The sequence below is a fragment of the Phaenicophaeus curvirostris genome, chromosome 15 (genome assembly GCF_032191515.1).
Source record: "Phaenicophaeus curvirostris isolate KB17595 chromosome 15, BPBGC_Pcur_1.0, whole genome shotgun sequence".
Taxonomy (NCBI): Eukaryota; Metazoa; Chordata; class Aves; order Cuculiformes; family Cuculidae; genus Phaenicophaeus; species Phaenicophaeus curvirostris.
The window spans coordinates 1,110,077-1,129,544 of record NC_091406.1 but is presented as its reverse complement, the minus strand read 5'-3'; the positions used below and the strand labels follow the sequence as shown (position 1 = coordinate 1,129,544).

The window sequence follows — 19,468 nt, the reverse complement described above, 5'->3', positions numbered from 1 at the left end:
GCAGAGATCTCCAAAGCCTTCCCCAGGCGATTGGGAAGCGGGGTGGATGAGTGCCATCGTGGGCATCGATGGCAGGGGTCGGCTAAGCACCCCACTTGGCCACCCAGCCCCAACACGTGCTGTTTGCTGCCCTTCCTTCACCCAGGGACTCTGCCTTTAGGGAGACAGTGGCTTTGAGAAACTTGGATTTAGCCATCATGTGTCTATTTGCATTTCACTTTATTGTCTCATTGACCAAGTATGGCTGTTTCTTGCCCTCCATGGGAAAGGAAAGAAATGAGGAGCAGAGCTAAGGTCTATGAAAAAAATAGCCCAGTTAATCTAAGAAGGAGTGGTTATTGCCATGTGCTTTTGATTTACAGGACCAGAATAATTCTTCATTAGGCATCTCAGTTAAAACTTGAACAACTGTTCTCCTTCCCTGCCCCAAAATGAGAGAAAGGTCAAGTATTGATATCTTTGCAAAACAGCTCTGCCAGTGGCTCCATGCTGGGCTGAGTAGTCAGGAGGTATTCAAAAAACATGTAGATGTGGCTCTTCAGGGCATGGTTTAGTGGGCACAGTGGCATTGTGTTGATGGTTGGACTTGATGATCTTAAAGGGCTTTTCCAGCCTTAGCAATTCTATACTCTGAAGCTCCTCACCATCCCAAATCTGTATCTAACGGCCGACAGATCTGTGTAGCATCACCGATGTATCAAACAGGAGAGGAGGCTGGTTTTTGCAGTAAATAATCTCTTAAAATTCAGCAGTTATGAGCTGTGACACACGTAAGCAAAAGCAGGCAAGGAGGAGTAACTAGACCTTTAAAGGCTGCTGGTTCCTTGCAGAATTTAAGTCACTTTTTCCACTCTGAAAAATAACGACGTAAACATGACACAGCCTCATTCAGCAGCTCTGCTCCCCGTACCCACGCAGAGCCCAGATCTATGCAGCACAAATAAATTGTTTAGTTTTGCTTTGCTTTTTTTTTTCCTTAAGCTTTTGTGGAGTTGTCAGTAGTAGGAGGGATGTGAGCATTACTGTACCCTGCTTCGTTAGTCTAATTACTGTAAGAACAAATCCTTCTTATTGCGGTGTCCCTACACTGTCAGCAGGAGATTCACAGGTGCAAAGGGCAGCAGAAGCTGCTGTTGGTGAGGGGTTCAGAGGAGGGTTTCTTGGTTTCTGGATGCCGTGTGAAGCTGGCAGCTGGAATAAACTTCTTTTATTTATAGAAGACCCCCCTAAATTGCACAGTGAGTTTGTCTGGGGAGTCTCTTTCAGGCTGTGAGAGCCCAAGAGGTCTTCACAGCCGTATTCAGCTGTTATTTCATTTGGCACAGGGAGCTGGGAGGCAGTGCCATTTTGTGCTCCGAGCAGAGACGGATGAAAGCGCGGCAGAGAGGTTGAGTGTTCGCGAGTGCTGTGAGGAGCGCTGCGCCCAGAGCGGGTACGACAGTCGCTCTGGCACCCCAGCTCTCGGCCAGTTTAACTCCTAGAGTGGAAGAAGCCTGTCCTCAAGAGTGGATCTGTTTTCCTGTAGAATCCAGTGCTTTAAAACATTGGGAAACTTGTGCAGTCCGGGCAAACAAGTGTTCTCATGGCAGCAGTTGCCCTATCAGTAATGATCTCCAAGCCTGTCACCTGCTGTCACTAAATACTGTCATTTCTACCTTTTTAGCTGAAGTTCTAGAAATGCTCAGCTGCTTTTTTTGACTCTTTGGTGTTTTTTTACAGTTGTTTGTTATCTGTGTGTCCAGTTGGGTCCATGGAGGCAGAGAAGCCCACGTGGTTTGTTGGAGGGGCTGCAGCCAGGAGCAGCAGAAGCAAACTTGTCTTTGCCCTCTGTCTTGCCCTGAGATTTTGCATCCTAAAAGTAAACCCCACCTCTGTCACACTGGATTCAGCAGTAAGAGCCAGGCTGGCAGCTGCTCAGAAGGGTTCAGTTTCAAGCTAGAAAAATGATTGCGGCTGAAGTTACCGATGCCATCAGTGGTGTTGGATGAGCTGGTGGTTGAGGTGGAACCAGCTCGTCTTGCAAGGGAGATGCTCGTTAGTCACTGCTGCATGTTTCACACCTTTAAAATGCAAATGGAGATGGTTAATAACAAACTGCTGCACACACAGGATAACATCTTGCTGGCTTAGCAGAAAGATTTGCCGTCTATGACAACTGGATGCTTCTGCTGGGTGTCAGAAGGAGCAAGGTGAGGTCATCCTGGGGAGATGGATAGGGGGTTTGGTGCCAGCAGAGCCAGCTGTGTCTGTCCCTTGCCGGCAAGCTGGACAGAAAAGGCAGGAGGGGGCAGGCAGCCTCTGCTGCTCTGCGTCTGCCCGGCCGTTCTCTATCCAGAGCAAGTTGTGGTGTGTCAGAAATGAGCCCTTAACCTGCATGACCTCTTCAGTTCCTCTCCCTTTTGCTCACTTGCCCTTGATTTGCAGAGTCTTTCGTGGTTCTATTTTCTTTTACTCATGTTGTTTATCTTAATAAAGAATAATAGCAATTAGAGGTGCAGGAGGTGCAGGAGCGGGTCCCACCCTCATCCTGCCTTCCCGTTAGACTCTTTGGGAATGTCTCTCTGAAATGGTATCTCTGGGACTTCTGTTTAAGAAATTTTCTCATAAATCAAGTATTCCTGTCCCCAAGAAACCTGGATTCTTACAGCTCTCCCACCACCACAATATTCAGCTCCACTTTTATGTTGGAAAAAGACCAAGAAAGGGTATGAGGGTTTTGTATTGATGTGTGTTGCTATAAAAATGTAATTTGTGTCAGGATGGGTCCTCTTCCATCTGGGTGGGAGAACTGGTGCCCAGGAAGGTATCCCAGGGGACAGGGATGGGGCTGCCAGCCTTCTTGGGAGGTTCTCATGTGGCATTGAACTCCTAATGCCATCGGAGCAGTGCTTGCTGTAGTAAAGACATTTCTTATTACTTTAGCTTTATTTTCAGTTTCTCACTGTTTGTACAAAATTGCAAAGAAAACCTTGTGGCCGGCACGGGCTGCCTGGGCTCTTACATGGTGTGGAAACTGCCTGGTGCTTTTGGGGTAGGTGAAGTGAGCCCGTGAGGAAATAGGAACTTGATTAATTGCAAGGCTTTGGGCAAAACAAAGCTGTTTCTTCTTCCTTCCAGTGCATTGTGGCCGGCTGGCCGGGAGCCATGGAGGCTCCAGCGAAAGCCAAGAGCTGGGAGAGGCGTTGTTGGGGCCAGTGGCTCGGGACTAGGGTTTCCCCAGGACGGTGAAGGGTCCTCTGCTGCCCTTCATTTGGGGGGTAAAGCCCCCAGTGCCCGGAGTGTGCTGGCACCAGTAGGTGACACAGAGTGAACCACTGCTGGTATCAGCTCGGGCTGGAGAGAAGTGTCCCCTGCCAGCCCTGCTCCGCGCAGCCAGGAGAAGCTCAACCCAGACCGCAAACACCAGGCTTTTGCCTAATCTGGGTTTTAATTGCGATGGCCTCGAGGGGCGGATCTTCTGACTGCCCGAGAAAATATGGCATTTTTTAGGGATTAGATAAAATCTTGCAATCATAGCCTCTCTGTAAAAGCCTTATCTAGATTTCTTTCTAAGACGAGCAGACCTGTTCCTCACTGCAGTTTTATGCTGGGACTAGAGGTTTACACTGGGCATTTGTGGTCCCAGAGGGGTGGGTGTCCTGGAGCTGGTGTGAGAGGTGCTCTGGGAGGTCCCCAGCCCTGGGTCCCCAGTGAAATTGCTGCTCCAAGCGTTGCCTTCCAAGCAACGGGAGGCAGTTATTTCATCTTTCCTTCCCTCGATCCCTCCTTGAGCGGTTGGTCGGAGTTTGCAACTTTTCCATCTCTCTGCAGAGCTGCAAGGTGCTGCCACATCATTTGTAGAGATGGGGCAGAGCCCTGGAACACCCTTATAACAGATCTGCGCGTCATCTTGTCTGAGGGGAGAGGGTTCTCAGCTGTGAAACTGCCTCAGCAGCAGAGAGTCAGCCTCCGGGGTGAAGTCACCCCAAATGTAAATATTAAAAGGTTGCAGGAGCAAGACTGGGGCCAGCACAGCAGAACTGAGGTGTCGGGAAGCAGTGCTAGGAAGAAAAACGAGTTCGCTGCAGAGGCTCACACGAGCATGGTTTGAAGGGTGTTTGGTGGCACCGGAGGGTGGCTGGGGCAGAGGGGAAAAGGCCCAGTTTCTGCAACAAAAAGGCAGATCCTCCAGCTGGCAAAGCGAGCTTCCGACTCCAGTTACCTGCTGGGGGAGCCGGGGCCCTTCTCTGCAACGGGGCCAGGCAGGAGGATTTGGGGAGACGTCTCTGCGGCTGGGTTGCTCTTTGTATTTTAGATGCAGGGTTGGTGTTGTGCGCCAGAGGAGCAGAGATTATTTCCAGTTTAGAACAGAAACCGCCTATCTCCCAGTTTTCCTATTTGAGAAAGGATCCTACAGTTCCCAGTCTGATGCTTGGCTTATTCCAGATGACATAATAACCAAAGCATCTGATGACTTTTTTGGTGCAGGCTGTTGTGAGGGTGTTGTATGTTTGGGTGTTTTTAAAGCGGTTTTAACTTGGGAGGACTGGGATGTGCCTGCAGTTTGAAAGCTCCGGGCACTTAAGTGATTCCAGGATCTGGCAAACATCCTTAAACCTGTTTCATGGGAAACACAAGTAGCGTACTCTGTAAACTCTGCAGATAAATACACCGGGGACTTGGTTGCTGATGCCAATGCGTTTAAAGTTTGCACAGATATACATGTATATGTATATATTTCATCATCCTTTCCTATGTTGTGTTTAAATAAGCCTGGATTTATCTCCTAAGCATCTGTATGCTTAGGATTTATTTCCAAAGCATCTGTATGCATTTTAAGATACGTGAAAAAGAACAATCCGTCTAGGCCATGAGAGCAGGGACCTTGTTTTGTGCAGGCAGAGGAAAATAACAAACTCCTATTAGAGGTGAGATGTTTACAGCTGCTTGGCCAAGAGGAAAGTCCATTGCTGAAGGGATGCCAGCTCCCCCAGTACCTCTGCTTGGCGGGCTTGTTGCTTTGGGCTTACAGGAGGGAAAGGTCGAAGATGGGTGGTTTATCTGTTTTTCTGCTGTGTGGGCTTTTCAAATGAGCCGGAATTTGGCAAAACAAATTTTCAAAGCTTTAGCTCTTTCACTTTTAAGTTGGCTCTTGGTCTAGAAACTTTCCACAAATTGAACTTGAAAATTAAGCCAAATATTCCTATAAAATAAGTCTCCAGTTCTGTGGCTAACCCCAGGTGAACTAGGAGTCGTATGTCAAAATGTTTTCTACAGGCTCATCCATTAAAACCAAAGTGATGTGTCAGGCTTCCCTTTCTCAGCGGGAATGAGTTCCGGGGCTGCTTTGGAGTTAGTGGGTTATACTCCGCTCTCTGCCACCTGTGGGTGCGTGGGTGCTCACGGACAGATGGACAGACAGACGGCCTCTTCTCTGTGTTCCAGGCAGTCGCGCAGCTCCAGCCTGACTCCCGCTGTCCACAGCTTCTCCCGGTGCTGCCTCCCAGGAGACTCCTCAGCGGCTCCTGCCTTTGAGCAGCACTGCTCTGTGTGATTTGCTCTGGGAACATCTGAGGGTGCTTCTCTCAAACCGAACTAAGTCAGATCTCCTTCCAAGAGATCTGAAAAAGCACCTTAGACCTCAGCGGCGTGTGTGCTTAAAGAGCTTTCTTGAAAGCCTGGGAAAGCAAATACTGACATTGCACTTTCATTGCTTTCTTAATTCATGTAATTAGTGTGGAGATAGCTGTGTAGAAGCATTTGCTTCAAAGACACTGCCTCGGACAAATATTGGCTAATAGAAATTTTACTTTCAGATAGAGCGGTGTTTGAAAATACATTAAGGCTGTTTAGGGGAGATGGGGGCAGGAATCAAGGACGCTTCAACAAAGCCTTCCCTGGGGCAGCCAGCAGAACAGTCTGTGTTTTTTAGGAGTTGATGTGCAGAGCTCAGGCTCATCTTCTTGCTGGCCAGTCCTTTCTTTTTCACTCTCTCCCTTCCTTCCTGCCGTTCCCCTTCTCCCCTTTGGTTTTGGCTGAGCTGCGGGTCCCCGTGTGCGCTTGGCTCCGTGCGACACTCGCCCCAGCCCGCTCGGCCCCTGCACCCAGGCTGTGTTCTGAGTGGCTCTGCTCACTCTGCATCCCAGTTTCTTTTGGGCAGAATCTCTCAAGCGTGAGCCCAGCCAAATTTTTTATTGAGATTGCTGAAAGCGAAATGACAGTAAATTAGGTCTTTCTGCCACCTATAAATGTCACTGCAGTCAAAATATTTTAAAGGAACGGCCGAACGCATTCTTTGGTCCCTCTTTCTGCAGGCAGATTTAATTCAAAATCGAGGATGTAGCCTAGACTCTCCCTTGTAAAAGTCCTTTGACGAATGTGGGAGTGTTTTCTGGAGGCAGCACTGGTTTCCAGCCGTACCACACAGGCACTGAAAATGCTGAAAAAGTACCAAAGCTCCCCAGTCACACAGCAGCTGCCAGGGCTGGGAATGAGCTGGAGGAGCGGCACGTGAGCGGGGTTCAGATGGGGACCACCTCAGGGTGGCTGTCCTGCCACCCCCTCCTCCCTTGCGATCCAATTTCCCAGCAAAAAGCTGACAGTTTCCCCCAGAGGGGCAGGAGGAAAACACGGCTGCTCGCTCACAAAGACATCCTGTCTCCCTCTGAAAGAAGATCCTTGTGCCTAATTAACTTCATAAATTAGCTGGAGCTGTAACGCCACCACTTTAACCTAAACTGGAGGTAACCCAATCTCCTTGGTCCTTTCTGCCACCGCAAGGGATCCTGCCTGCCGATTAATTTGCCCTCGTCCGCGTTCCGTCCAGCTGCATCTTGGCTGCGCACGAGCCGCTGTGCAGACACTGTTGACAGGGCTGTGCTAAGCTGGGAAATTATCAGTAGCATAAGAACCGCCGCCAATTATTTGCCTGCCCCCGCGCGCTGGCATCGCTCCCTGCTTCGCCCGGCTCAGCCCCGCGGCAGCCGGCACCTGGTTGTGGTTCCTACCAGCTCCGGTGAGGCCGGCAGGGTTTGAGGCCATCCGCAGGCTTCCTGCGGTGAAGGTGTCCTGGCTGGGTCTACTGGACAATGCGAAAGGAAATCACGGGAGAAAGGAACAGTATTTAATCTTTTGTTGTTGTCTTTATTGGCATTTGGAAGAAAACAAGCCACGTTCACTGCAGAGAAGAGGAAAATCCCTTCTGACTTCTGGCTAGGCTGAAGGGGTGGGAGTACAGGGAGAGGTGAGGGAGCTGTGGGCTTGGAGAGGGAGCTCCCTGCTTGGAATAAATGCCCATACTTTGCTCCTGGATACCCTGCTGGGGAACTCAGGAGCGGGGAAAATACATCCCCTCTTTAAGCTCGGTCTGCAGGCTGCCATGTGGCATCGTGGTGCTTGGGCAGCTGTCTGCCCTCCGCGTGCTCTTCAGTAGCATCGGCCCTCGGGTCGCAGCGAGGATCTTCCCCCTGCCTCGCTGACAGCCCTGCTGGCGTTTGGAGGAGTGGTGCCACAGTCAGGATGGTTTGTGCAGGCACATTCCTCTAGCTTGAAGGCAAAGAGTCTCAGTGTGACAAAGCCAAGGCTGAGCCCAAGCTGTTTGCTGAGGACCACAGGGAGGTGAGGCTCATATGTAGCTTCTAAGTATGGCAGCCTGGGATGGGACTTAAAATTATGTGCCTTTCTGTGGCTTTAGATATGCTTGACGTGATAAAAGGTGTTCTTAAGGTCTCTTGTAAGAAGCAGGCTCTTCGGTGTGTAATGATGTAATATTGACGTGGTGTCAGTGCCTTCAGTCTCCATCCTCGGAGGTTTCCTGCTCTGGCCTCTCAGCTTGTCCTGCTTGAGCAGGAGGTTGGGTCAGAGACCTCCTGGAGTCCTTCCCAAACACCTCGGTGACTCTGGGCACAGCCATGGGTGCAGGAGGCTTGAGAGAGCTCATGAACTTCTACAAATAGAAATGAAAAAATAACCAGCCAAAAAAAAGTATTCATCTTCATTGTATTTGATTAATGGGAAGGGAGAAAAGGCAATGTTTTCAGCTTGATTGCAGGCAGAGGAGTTGCAGTTGAGCCAGTAAACTGGGAGGGTTGTCGTGCTCACGCCTCCCAGCTGGGCTGCACTGGGAGGGGACGCACGACTGGAGGAGGAGGGTTTTGTGATGAGAGCTGGTGAGGCAAAAATATTATTACAAAGTTTGGTTTTCCAAGTGAGAAAAGATGAAAGCGCAGAACAAAAACTTAACTGCTTTTGATAAATATGATGAAATTGGATCATTTCCATGTTGTAGCCTTTGGGTTTTCGAGTGCAATGCTCCGGTCAGCTCTCCCTAACTGATGTTTGCAGAATACTTGCAAAAGAAAGCAGCGTAAGAACAAATGAACAAAATGAGGTCAGGCAAATTGAGTAAATGCAGAAAATTATTACGCAGTGACTTTACTCACCCATTATTCTCAAATCACTTTTCCAGGCCAAAATATTCCTCATTGGTCTTCCTCGTGTGTGTGACTCCTGTGGGCAGGTGTTGGCTCTTTGCGTTGCATGGAGGATATTTGCACAATACAGAAGGAAGGGGTTTAGCTCATGGTGTGGATAAAGGCATAAATAAATGGTCTTTGTTTTTTTGTTGGGATTTTGGTCTGGAAATGGCCTTCTATCAAGTTATGTAAGGAAGATAACTTAGCCAGGAATGAATTTAATGAATTTTGGTCGATGGGGAGTTGTTTTCTGACCATTTCCAGAAATTACTTAAGAAGTGAAGGAAACTTTTCCTCCTTCAGAGAGCTGACAGTGATGGTTTGTGGGCGGGTTGCTGCTGCCCATCCTGTAATGACTGAGCTCCTTGGGTGTCTATAGACCATCCCTTTTTCTTTGGGGCTTATGTTAGAATCTGAGAGTGTTTGGGCACAGGAGTCATTCCAGGCACTTCCCTCCTTCCCTGCCTCTGCTGCATGCGGACAATCCAGCCGCCCCGCACTGGTTCCCTGCAGCTGAACACCCCTGTCAGCAAAAGGGACTTTTGGTTTTGGAGAAATAACCAATTCCCCTTGCCCTGAGCCCGGAGCCGGGCTGCTGTGGGCTCGTGGGGATGGGGTGACGTGTGGCTGGTCCTCCAGGAGCCTTGGGCAGAGGAGAGGGAGCCCTCCCCTGGGTGCAGGGAGGTGCGGCTGGCAGCGAGGGCAGCCTCCGTATGGATCGGCCAGCATCCCCGCAGCTCCAACTTCCCGTAGGGTTCCCTCAACTCTCTGCAGCAGATTCGAGCTGCATACGGTTGGCAAACTCTGCTCAGTGCCAAAGCAGGGCCACCCTGCGCACAGGATATGTTTACCTCAAATATTTGATCCTACCAAGCACGCGCCAGCTGATGTGGGGGCTGCGATCCCGCAGGGACTTCAATTGCTTTCGTTTTCCAAGAATCCCACACGGTTGCTGGGGTAGCAGGTGGGAGAGTTTTCTTTTCTGAGGGATGTAAGATGGCAGTGGATTAAGTGCCAGAGAAAAATGAGAGATTTCTGGGGGATTGTCGAGTTCTCCTTAATTGTGGATACAATTTGTTGGTGACTAATGCACCCAGGATTACCTCATGTGTTAGAAGCAGTGGCGCGGTGGAAAAGATGTGACTAAGATACTGGCTCCTGATTCATCAACACTTGCCTCCTAAACTGTTGTTTGGCTTCCTACTGGCACATTACAACCTTTTCATTAATAATTAAGAGCTTTAATACTGTTTGAAAGCACTCAGTTCAACATAAAATCTGCCCGCTTGATTTTTAGCCTCCCGGGAGCTTTTGAGCAGGGAGGAGGTAGGGAGGGGGTTCTTAATGGAGCAGAAAATACAGCTGCTGAACAAATGGAGTGAGGTAGAACATGTTGCGCCCGGGCTAGTTGCTGTGGAAGACCCAGTGACACATTTGCATGGAGCTGTGGCTGCCTCTGCTCCACTGCCCTGTCTCTTTCTGCCTTCCCGTGCCCAGTGCTGATGCGACATTCTGTGAGAGCCGTGACTGAGGGGTCGGAAATGTGCTAGCGATTTGCGAATTGTCTGTTATAGCCGAGTTGTGCAACTGCCAATGAAATGCTGTTTCATATTAAGATGGCACGGTGCTCCCACCGCCCGGATCCCACGCGCTGGGGAAGACACCCACGCGCTGGGCACGCTGACGTACACGCCAGTCCAGCAAGCTGCCTGTCTGTGGTGCTTCCAACGCTTACTCATGCGGAAAACGCATCCATTTCTGATTCTTTGCTTATTCACTCCATCTTTCTCCAGTATTAGCATCAGTCTCTAAGCTTCATGCCAGAAGGCTGTACCAAACCAGCAAAGTCATTGCATCCTTTTGAAGCATCAAGCAGCATCTGCCTGTGTGTGGAAAGGTCTATTAAGTGGGACAAGAAAAGCTCCAGCTCTCCTTTCCAAAGTCAGAACTCTTATTTCTCTCCATTTTAGAAGGTTTGTGAAATTACTAAAGTAGAGAAATGTTTCTACGTATGGGAAATAAACCAAGCGGCAAAGTGACAGGACAACAAGATTACAAAGAGGGACACATCCAAATTATCCAAAAAGGAGATCCTATAATCTGTGGTCTTGGAGTCAGAGGAAATAATAAATGGATATGCAGGAAAGTCTGTGCTGAAGAAGTTTATCTTTGTAGAGCCTCTTTGGTCAAGTGATGTTTACCACAGTGCATTTTGGCTGCTTGTTTTCCTGTGTGTCATTTTCCACCTGCATGATTATACAGCAAGATAACTCTTGAGAGAATAACCCTGGAGAGAGATCTAGCATCATTTTTCTTGCATTTCAAGTACCAGACAGAGGAAGAATCCTGCCAACCTGAAGCCGCATGAGCTAGTGGTTATGTGTGGAGTTGTGTGTGGTGCCATCACTAACCTGCAGTGCAACCAGCGCCTCAAGAATTGCTTGCTAGAGCCAATCCATCTACGCTCTGAGCTTTGCTAGGATGTGCAGCGTTGCATGAACTTCATGAGCTTCTCAACCCAAAGCCGCCTCCCATTTCATTTAGGCAACAGAGCCATGTCCACTGGTGAGCTGCGGTCTTCGCCTTCTGTTCATGGAGTTTAAGGCCCAGGCATTAAATGATGCTATAATATTTTTTTCTGGTTATATTTGAAGAGAACCTTGTTTGTTTTTTTTTAATAGGAAAAGATCAGGAGAGAAAGGGCTGGGTGATTCTTGATGTATTTTAATGCAGTCAGACATTGATAATGTCAGAATGGGAATATTGTTATTTATTACTGGGCTGATTTCATGGAAGGGCTTTAACTCATCTGTAGAGTATGCCCATTCCTAGCTGGTAGATGTTCTGTATCAGAAATAGCCCCGAGCTCCACAAAAATAAACAACAAGTTGTAAACATTCTTGAAGTGGAACCGGTGTCCTCTCAGCTAGAAGAACAAAGTGGCAGAAGCTGTCTGGAAACCCTGCTGAGAGTAACTCTTCAGAGCTGTAAATGCCTTGAGGACTCAACCTGTGTAAAGAAAGTGCCAGAGGGGGTGTGGGTGATGAGGAATTGAAAAGACACAGGTTATGAGAAGGGATCAGCAGAGAGGTTCTTTAGCTACAGCAACTGGGAAGGAGACCGGAGTCTGGAAACAAGATTCACTGTTTTTTTCACGTGTTCAGGCAGCAAACTAAACATCAGAGTGGGAAAGGTGTAGTGTGAACAGCAAGCCTGGAAGGCAGGGAGGAGGATTTAACATCCAGGTACATTTCTAAGTACACTCTGTGGCTGGAAGAGTGGGATTGCCAAAGTGAGTTGGAGGCACAGGTGGCTCCACAGTCAGTGAGCTGAGTGCCGTGACACAGCGTCCTCCTGCACCCTGCCCTGTCCTGGACAGTTTTCCCTCCTCGCTGGGCTGCAGGTCATGGCTGTTGCTGTTGAGCGGCGCAGATGGACCCACAGGGAAAGGCACGAGCCTCGGGACACGTTGGGCTACGGTCTCACAGAGTTCCCTCTGCTGCTTCTGTTGGGGAGAAGTCCATTCCGGCCTCTGAAGATGCTAATTTAGCCACTTCTTTGTTTACTGCTTCTGGTTTTTGGTTCTTAGCATGTTTTCTCTGTTTTGTTTCCTGCTCTGCACCCAACAGGAAGAGCCCCTCGCAAAGTCCTCCAGAGTAAGAAGAAGGAAAAAAAAAAAGGGTCCAGATGACATTTGCTTTCTGCAGGCAGAACTGAAAGCCAGGCAGCAGCCAGCATTTCCCCAGTGCCTCTCACCACCTCTGCTCTTTCCATGAGAAACAGAAAGGAAATTGGATCCTAAAGAAAATCATTTTCCAAAATGCCAGAGACCTCAGAACAGTCTATTCTCTCCCATGCACTGACTTCTCCAGTGAGGCAGGACTGAAGTCCTGCAGTCACAGAGCTCAGAAAAGTGATATTCAAGCAGTATAAATACCTGTGTGTCACAGAAGGGAGGTGAACCCTCTGCTTGCATCGTAGCCCCGTGGTCTGTTGGTGCTGGGAGGGCCAGCTCAGGCGATGTCCTGAAACGTCCATTTGTTCTTCTTGAGAAAATGAGCTGGAAGGACTTGCAGAACAGGACTGCAGGGGTAGCTCAGTCATCCTAGGACCACATTCATCTCTTCTGTGAGCAACCTGAGTGAAACAGGATGATCTTCATACTTAAAAATCCAAATACTGTCATTAGTTAATAGTTTTGGTGGGCACAAAGAATGGTTTCTTTGCCACTAAGGATCCAAAGACGCCAAAATCCTGCTTGAAATTATTGCTAGCTTCTTAGATAGAGGCCGGCTCGAGTGCTGGCTCTTGCTGTAAGGCTTTTTTATCACAAGATCACAGAAATAACCCTGTTCTCTGAGAATCCTATTGATTGCATTACGCGCTGTAATTAGTGTAGCAGACTGTGCAGTTGGTGGAGCGATGACAGAGTCAACTTTAGGAGTAGCAAGAGCTGCATTCTTTTAGGATGATTTCATCTCAAAAAGTGCGTTGGGAATTTCTAGTCCCAGAGCCCTGTGCAGTCAGATATTCCTTCTGTTGTGCAGTGAGGAGGGCTGGGGGCAGAGGCAGTGGCCGTCCTGCAGCGTGGGCACAGGATCACTCGCCCATCCAGGCAGGTGTCATCTTGCACCGAGCCCGCTGCCCGCGGAGGAGGTGGGAGCTGCAGCAGAAGAGCTGGTGGGTGGCAGCGGCCGCTCCCAGGGAGATAAGCCCAGCGATGTTTTGGTCAGCAGGTCATCGCCTGTCCCAGGCCCACCTTGACTGGGTCAGGGTCTCTGAGCAGGGCAGTGCTGTGCTGTTCATTTGCCCTCTCTGCCTTTCTGGTCCGTTTGAGGCCACCACTCAGTGGGTTTGTAAGTAGTGAGAAGATGGGCTGATGGCTGGAGGTGTCTAAGCTGTCTTAGGACTCATCCTGCCCTGCAGACACTTCCATGGAAAGGAACCTCGCTGGAGCTGTGGTCTGAAGGCCAGAAGGTCGGCTTCCCAAGGTAACGCTCCTTGCCTACAGGAGATCCCTGCATAGAGCAGGTAACATGCATCTTGATGAAGAGCTTTTGGGGATCACCAGGTTGGAGGAATCTATGTGAGTGCTATGGGGCTGTGGTAAGATGAAAGGCACACCTAGCAGGTCTTCTGGCTTCCAGGTGATAAATCCATGCATTTCATATTCCATTTACCGTGCAGACACGTGTTGTCTTTGAGGCTCTGTTTTGTAGCTTAGTTGTATAAAGCCAGAGAGTGTTTTATACAGGTTATTACGACCAACAAGCTCTGGCTTCCAAAATACTGATTCTTCTTGCATAACAGTGAAGGAAATGTTCTAGTTCCTGCACTCTCCACGTCTTCAAATGCATCCAACGTGCTCTCTCCATTAGAGGGCAGAAGCATGCTTATGCACAGATAAAACAAAACAAAATTACCTGCCCTGTGTGGTATGTGGCTTGTGGGACATCATCATGAATGACCAGACAACTACATCTGCTAAGAAGAAAAGGAAGAAGCAAGAACTGGTTCTTCAAGTATTAATTTCTGCTCTTTGGGCTAACTTGCTGGTCTTTGTAGCACCTCCTTCTGTTTAAAGTTGGAAATAGATTGAACATATGGTAAGTACCAGTGTCTAACAGGTTTGTTAGAGACCGATACTGATTTTTCAGAAGACTGACAATTTTGATGATAGAAAAATGCAAAAAGATTGTTTTTAAATAGTGACAATTATTAGGAGAACATTTTGAGTTCTCCTGTTTCTGAAAGTTGTGATTTGCATCTGTATGTTGTTTCTCTCTGCCTGTAATCCTCTGATGTAATAAAGGTATTGCCCATAATCACTAAGGGGAATCATTAGTTTCTCTTGAATCCAGTGACACAGCTTTTGTAAAGAGTAAAGAAGCCAAGAGTTTGGCCTTAAGCAGATATGGACCTCAGAGGAGTTCAGGCCAACAATTTAACCTTCTTCAGTGTCCTCTAGGTGCCATTGCGATCGTGATATTTATGACATGGACACGTTGCCCCTAGAAATTGGAGCAAATCCACAGACCTATCCTTTCAGTTTTGAGTTGTCACCATCAGCGAATGCCAGGGAGCGCCAGCTGCCAGCTCCGCTCGTGGGGAAGGGCACGCAGGAACCACTGGCCTTCGGCAAGTGCTGATGCTGGTGGAAGACCAGGTACCCGAGATCAGCCTGGAGAAGGTGAGGAAGGCTTCAGGGTGCTGGTTGCACAAATACATGAACTTGAGGGAAGCTGGTGTGCTTCCCAGCTGGTGTGTTGTGAGTGACATTGGAGTTTTAAGGTGCTAAACTGTAACACAGACTGAAGGAAGAAAATTACAGCAAAGCACAGAATTCAGTATTAATCACAAATGTTTCCTGGAGACCCTCTTGGATATTGGTGGAGGTTGGTTCTTTTAAATGATGGAGGCTGAGGTTTTGCATCCAGCTTGAAATGGAAGAAAAACATTTGTTATGTTCTCTTCTCTGCTAATGTGTGAAACATTTCACTCTGGGCTTAAGGAGCAGAATCCGGGGGCTGAAACAATGCCCCTCTGTTATTGTGGTCTAATAGGTATTGAATGATCGTGGGTTCACCCGGTACCCTTTTTACAGAGACTTCATCTTTTTAGTAAAGGCTCAAGAGGCAGCGTGGGTGCCCCTGGCCACTGCCTGCCCACGAGCTGCCCTCGCTTCATCCCATTCCCCGCAGAGAAGTGCCAGTTCCCCAACACAAGGGAGAAGAGATGGAGTGATGGCCTCAGGCACACTATGCTGGTGTGGCTCTTTTTCCCCCTCCAACATCTATTTGGTGTGGTGGGACACATAAAGCTGGGCTAAGGTGTCCCTAAATGCTCTGGAGCTGCCCCCTCCCTGTATTCTTCCTCTCCCTCAGGAGCCACTGGCTCAGGGATGGGGACATCCTAGGGGTTGTCTCTGGGGTCGCATCCTATCCCACCTCATCACAGACCCCTGTGATCGCAGGTACCATCCGTCTCTCAGAGGGGAAAAAAAACTGTGATGCTTTTCCAGAACTTCTTGTTTTTACAGAGGCACTTTTTGGCATGGAGAGGTTTTTCTGGTGTTTTATCAGGGACAGAGTTTACAGTCTTGAATTAGATAGAGAGCATGGATGAGTTGATAAGCATAGAAACAGTAGATGAATCAGACTCCAGCTGGTATTTTAGTACAATAATTGCTTTTTGGTGAACTTGTGAATGACTTGAATCAAACAGTTTTGAAGGAGCCAAACGCTTCTTGCATGGCTTCTGCATATATTTACTAGCTCAGTAATTTGCTCCAACTTCAGCTGACAGCAGTAGCTTCAAGGTGAGAGATTGAGAGCAGTTGGGAGGAAAGAGTTCTTCAGTGTAAAATGTGGAAAACAAATGGATGAAATGCTTGTAGTGGTGATTGTACAAGCACAGTGGGAGCCTGGAGCTCCGTCTGCCTTGGTGTGAGCCATTTGGGTGACCTGCAAGGTGGGCGGCTCGCGCTGGGATCCTGGCACAGCTCTCTGATGCTGCTGAGCCTTGTTGACTGGAGATGTTCTCCTGCTGGTTGTCTCCAGACAGATGATAGCAGGGAAGCGGCAGCTCTGGTCGGCTCTGTCCTGCAGCTAACCAGCTCTTCTGGGCTCCCAGCTGCCATGACCCATTTGGTTCAAAATGCAAACAGGCAGTGGTGGTTGGGCACCATGGATCGGGGTCCAGCTCTGATGCTGCCACAGCTCGTGTACAAAAGGAGCGTGGAGGCTGCTCACGGGCATCGTTAATGTCCAGAAATACCATCACTTATTTCTAGCAGCAGTCAAAGAATAAAACGAGGCAGGTAAGTGGCTGCACTGCTAGCAGCAGCAAGCGAGGCCGCCCTCTGCACGCAGAGTGTGGGTCTCACTGGATGGAGCAGGGGTTAACTAGAAGATCCAGCTCTTGCTGTCCAGAGAAATGCAGATCTGGCCTTGAAACACTTCCCAAGGTCTTGGCACTTCATTTCATAGCTATGTCTCATGCTCTGAATATTCCCAAGGCACTCGCTATCGTCGGATGTCATCTGACTGTCTCTGGGTTGCTGTTTGTTTCTGTGGTTGCATGTTGATAAGGTATCTGGTTATGTCTTGCAGCCCTCAGAATCCAAGCCCAACGTCACCCCTCTCACCGTCCTGGCCCATGTTCTCCGCACCATCAAGTCCTATGCCCACCTCCTCTACGTCCAGCGACTCATCCCCCATCAGGTCTGTTGCAGAATTCGCTTTGCTTTCTGTTGCTTTTGCTATTTTCTGTTTGATTTTCTTGGTTTCCCCCACTTCACTTCCCTTTTCCCTTTGCATCCCGCTCAAGCTCCCCCAACGCAGCTCTCTGTACTCAGCAAGAGCGGAGCTTTCAAACGCCTCCCACCCCAGGAGACCGTTTGATCCGCCAGCCCCCGTGGTCAGGCAGGCAGGAGCTGGTGCTCACAGGTCACACTCGCAGCGTTCGGCGTCGCTGATGGTTTCTGTGGTTTTGCCCAGCCATTTCAGCTCTTGCGGTTTGCTTTCCTCCTCTCTGCTACGAGTAAGTCGCGTGCTGCCTTCCCGCGTGCTGCGAGGAATCACAAGCCTTTGCAAAACACCGTGATGCCTCCTTTTCTGGCCACTTCCCTTTCCTGATCTGGAATCCAAGGACGTGGTGCAACACAGACATTTGCCTCCTGTGTGCCCGTGTCTCAGGTGCTCAGGTGTCGCTGGAGTAAATTGGTCCTCAAGGTTACAAACAGGCTACCAGAAGATTTCCAGTGGGGCCGTGGAGCAGCAGGTGGGGCTGTGCTGTGGTGCAGGAGGGTGCGTGTCCCCCCTGCACCCTGGGGTGTGTGATGCTCCTGGCAGTGGCGCAGCAGGAGCTGCTTGGGTGTCCTGTGGCTTTGGCACTGGAGATGCAGTCGTGCCCTGAGCGCTCAGCGTTCAGGACCTTCCCTGTTGGTACTGGGGGATGCACATGGAGGGGAAACCAGGGCAGCAGCATCTCCATGTGCAGGGTGCCCTTGGATGTGATTTCTCTCCTCCAAGCCCATCCATGGCGCAGTGGAGCAAGAGGCTGTTGTTGTCCCTGGTGGAGTGCAGCTCCCAGCCCCTTGGCAGGCAGAGGCACATGGGGCTGGGGCAGCAATCCCTCCTCTGAAGGAGACGGGTCAAACCTGTTTGGCCATTACAGACACAGACCAAGCTCTTCCCCCACACCTACAGCCTTACAAATGCTGCCTGCACAACCACTGCCTCCTTGGCAAAGTTATTTATTTGTTTTGCTACACATCCACAAAGGCTGACAATGGCACAATGCCACCCGAGCAGCCTTCCTCCTCCTGGGGAGAGAGGCTCATCATCCCCAAAACGGCACAAGGACAGATGGGTGAATCTCTTGAGTGCTTTGCTGGCCTTGTGCCATGCTTGGAGGCAGAAGCCTAACGTGAGCGATGGCTGAGGTCCAGCGTTTTAATCCCTGAAAGCCCCGCAGGGCTCTGAAGGGTGCAGTTGCAGCCAGGCTGGTGGGCAAAGGGGCAGGATAGAGCCAGGCTGCTGGTGTCAGGCAGCTGGAATTTGGAGAGGAGAGACCTCTGCTTTGGGGCTCTCTTCACAGTAAAACCAAAACTGTTCACCGCTTCCCTGGTTTGTGGTTTCTGTGTGAAGGTGCACCACTTTCACCACAAGTTGAAAGCGTGCTACTTACCTGGGCTTGCTCAGAGAGAATTCAGAGTAAGTTCAACTCCTAGGAAAGCTGAAGGTCAGTGAAACTACTGCCCTGAGAAATGATGACACCTTACTCCTTACTCCAGCAGCTCCTGGAGGCAATTCCATCTCTCCATCTCTTTGCTTGGCTGTACTGTAGCCGCGAAGCCCTCCAGAGCGCAGGATGTGCCCGGCTGGGCAGGCAGCTCGGTGCTTGGGCAGGTTTGTGGCCTGGCAGCTCCCAGCTTCCACCAGCCTTGCTCCAGCCCAAACCCAGAAAGAATGGGTGGGAAGCTCTGGGCTGCCTGCTGCTCACCAGACACTGGGCACAGGCTCTGGTTCTGGCCGTGCCGGCTGGGCTCGGACTGGGTTTTGCAGCGTGGTGAAATGTGGTGCCGGGGCTCATCCCTGGGAGCCTTCAGCCTCCTCTGGTGTCTTCCTCACTCTTCTTCCGAGCAGTGCAGCCGTGGACACTTGCAGAGCAGTAGGGGTCCTGGGACCGCTCTTCGGCATGGTGGGAGGGCTGTGCTGTTGTGTACAAGTATGGCATTTTTTTTACACTAATAAATGCTTTCTTTTTCAGCTCGCCGCTGCGGAAAGCCCGAGCGTTGTATGCCTGTAAAGCAGAACACGACTCAGAGCTCTCCTTCACAGCGGGCACTGTGTTTGATAATGGTGAGTACTTGGAGAGAGGGCACAGGGCAGTGCTGGGAGCAGGAGGAGATGGGCTCGTTTTTCAGCAGGATAGTCAAGCTGCAGTTCCTGGTTTGCCAAGTGCTGGTTTTCTTCTTGTGACCCAGGGAATGATATGGACTCTCAGGTCATGAATTTCCTTTCAGTCCTGTGTTAATGTCTATCCCATTTCCACCACGAGAAATCCTGTGGGAGGAGGAAGCAGAAATACTTGAAACACAGGCACAAAATCCGGGGTGTATCTTGCCTTTCTTTTCATATCCGTGCTGAAAACGGCTGCTCATCCAGCCTTTAAGGATCAGTGTGAAAACTGGCTTTTCAGGATCCTGATTTATTTCCTCCTAAGGGAGACACGTAACACAGGAGGGATAGATAGGTGGGATCCCCCTCCTCCTGTCCGGAGTAGAGCAGAGACATCCACTTTGCATGGAGGGCGTGCAGGGGTTCTCTAGGCTACAGTTGGGAGTACCAAGTGCAGGCTTTGATCAGAAAATCAAAGTAAGAAGGGTGGTAGTGCAGGATGTCTCCTTTGTGCCAGTGAGGGAGCAGGGTGCGGTGCCCGGGGCTGACCCCAGCCACCCCTGCTCTTCACCATCCCGGCAGCTGCCCGATGCACCAGCTGCTCACAAAGGT

The 19,468-nt window shown here is 49.8% G+C and overlaps 1 protein-coding gene across 3 annotated transcripts in view; it reads left to right on the top strand.

Annotated features, from left to right (window-relative positions):
• Nucleotides 1-19,468, top strand: part of ARHGAP26 (Rho GTPase activating protein 26) — a 128,535-nt gene that overhangs the window by 104,493 nt on the left and 4,574 nt on the right. Inside the window, exons 21-22 of one of the 3 annotated variants that reach the window (XM_069869452.1) lie at nt 16,565-16,675; nt 18,726-18,817. In XM_069869452.1, the coding sequence (XP_069725553.1) occupies nt 16,565-16,675; nt 18,726-18,817 (203 nt within the window). Of the gene's footprint in view, nt 1-12,082; nt 13,693-16,564; nt 16,676-18,725; nt 18,818-19,468 lie in introns of those variants that run through there. The other 2 variants (XM_069869453.1, XM_069869454.1) reach the window with 2 other exon arrangements.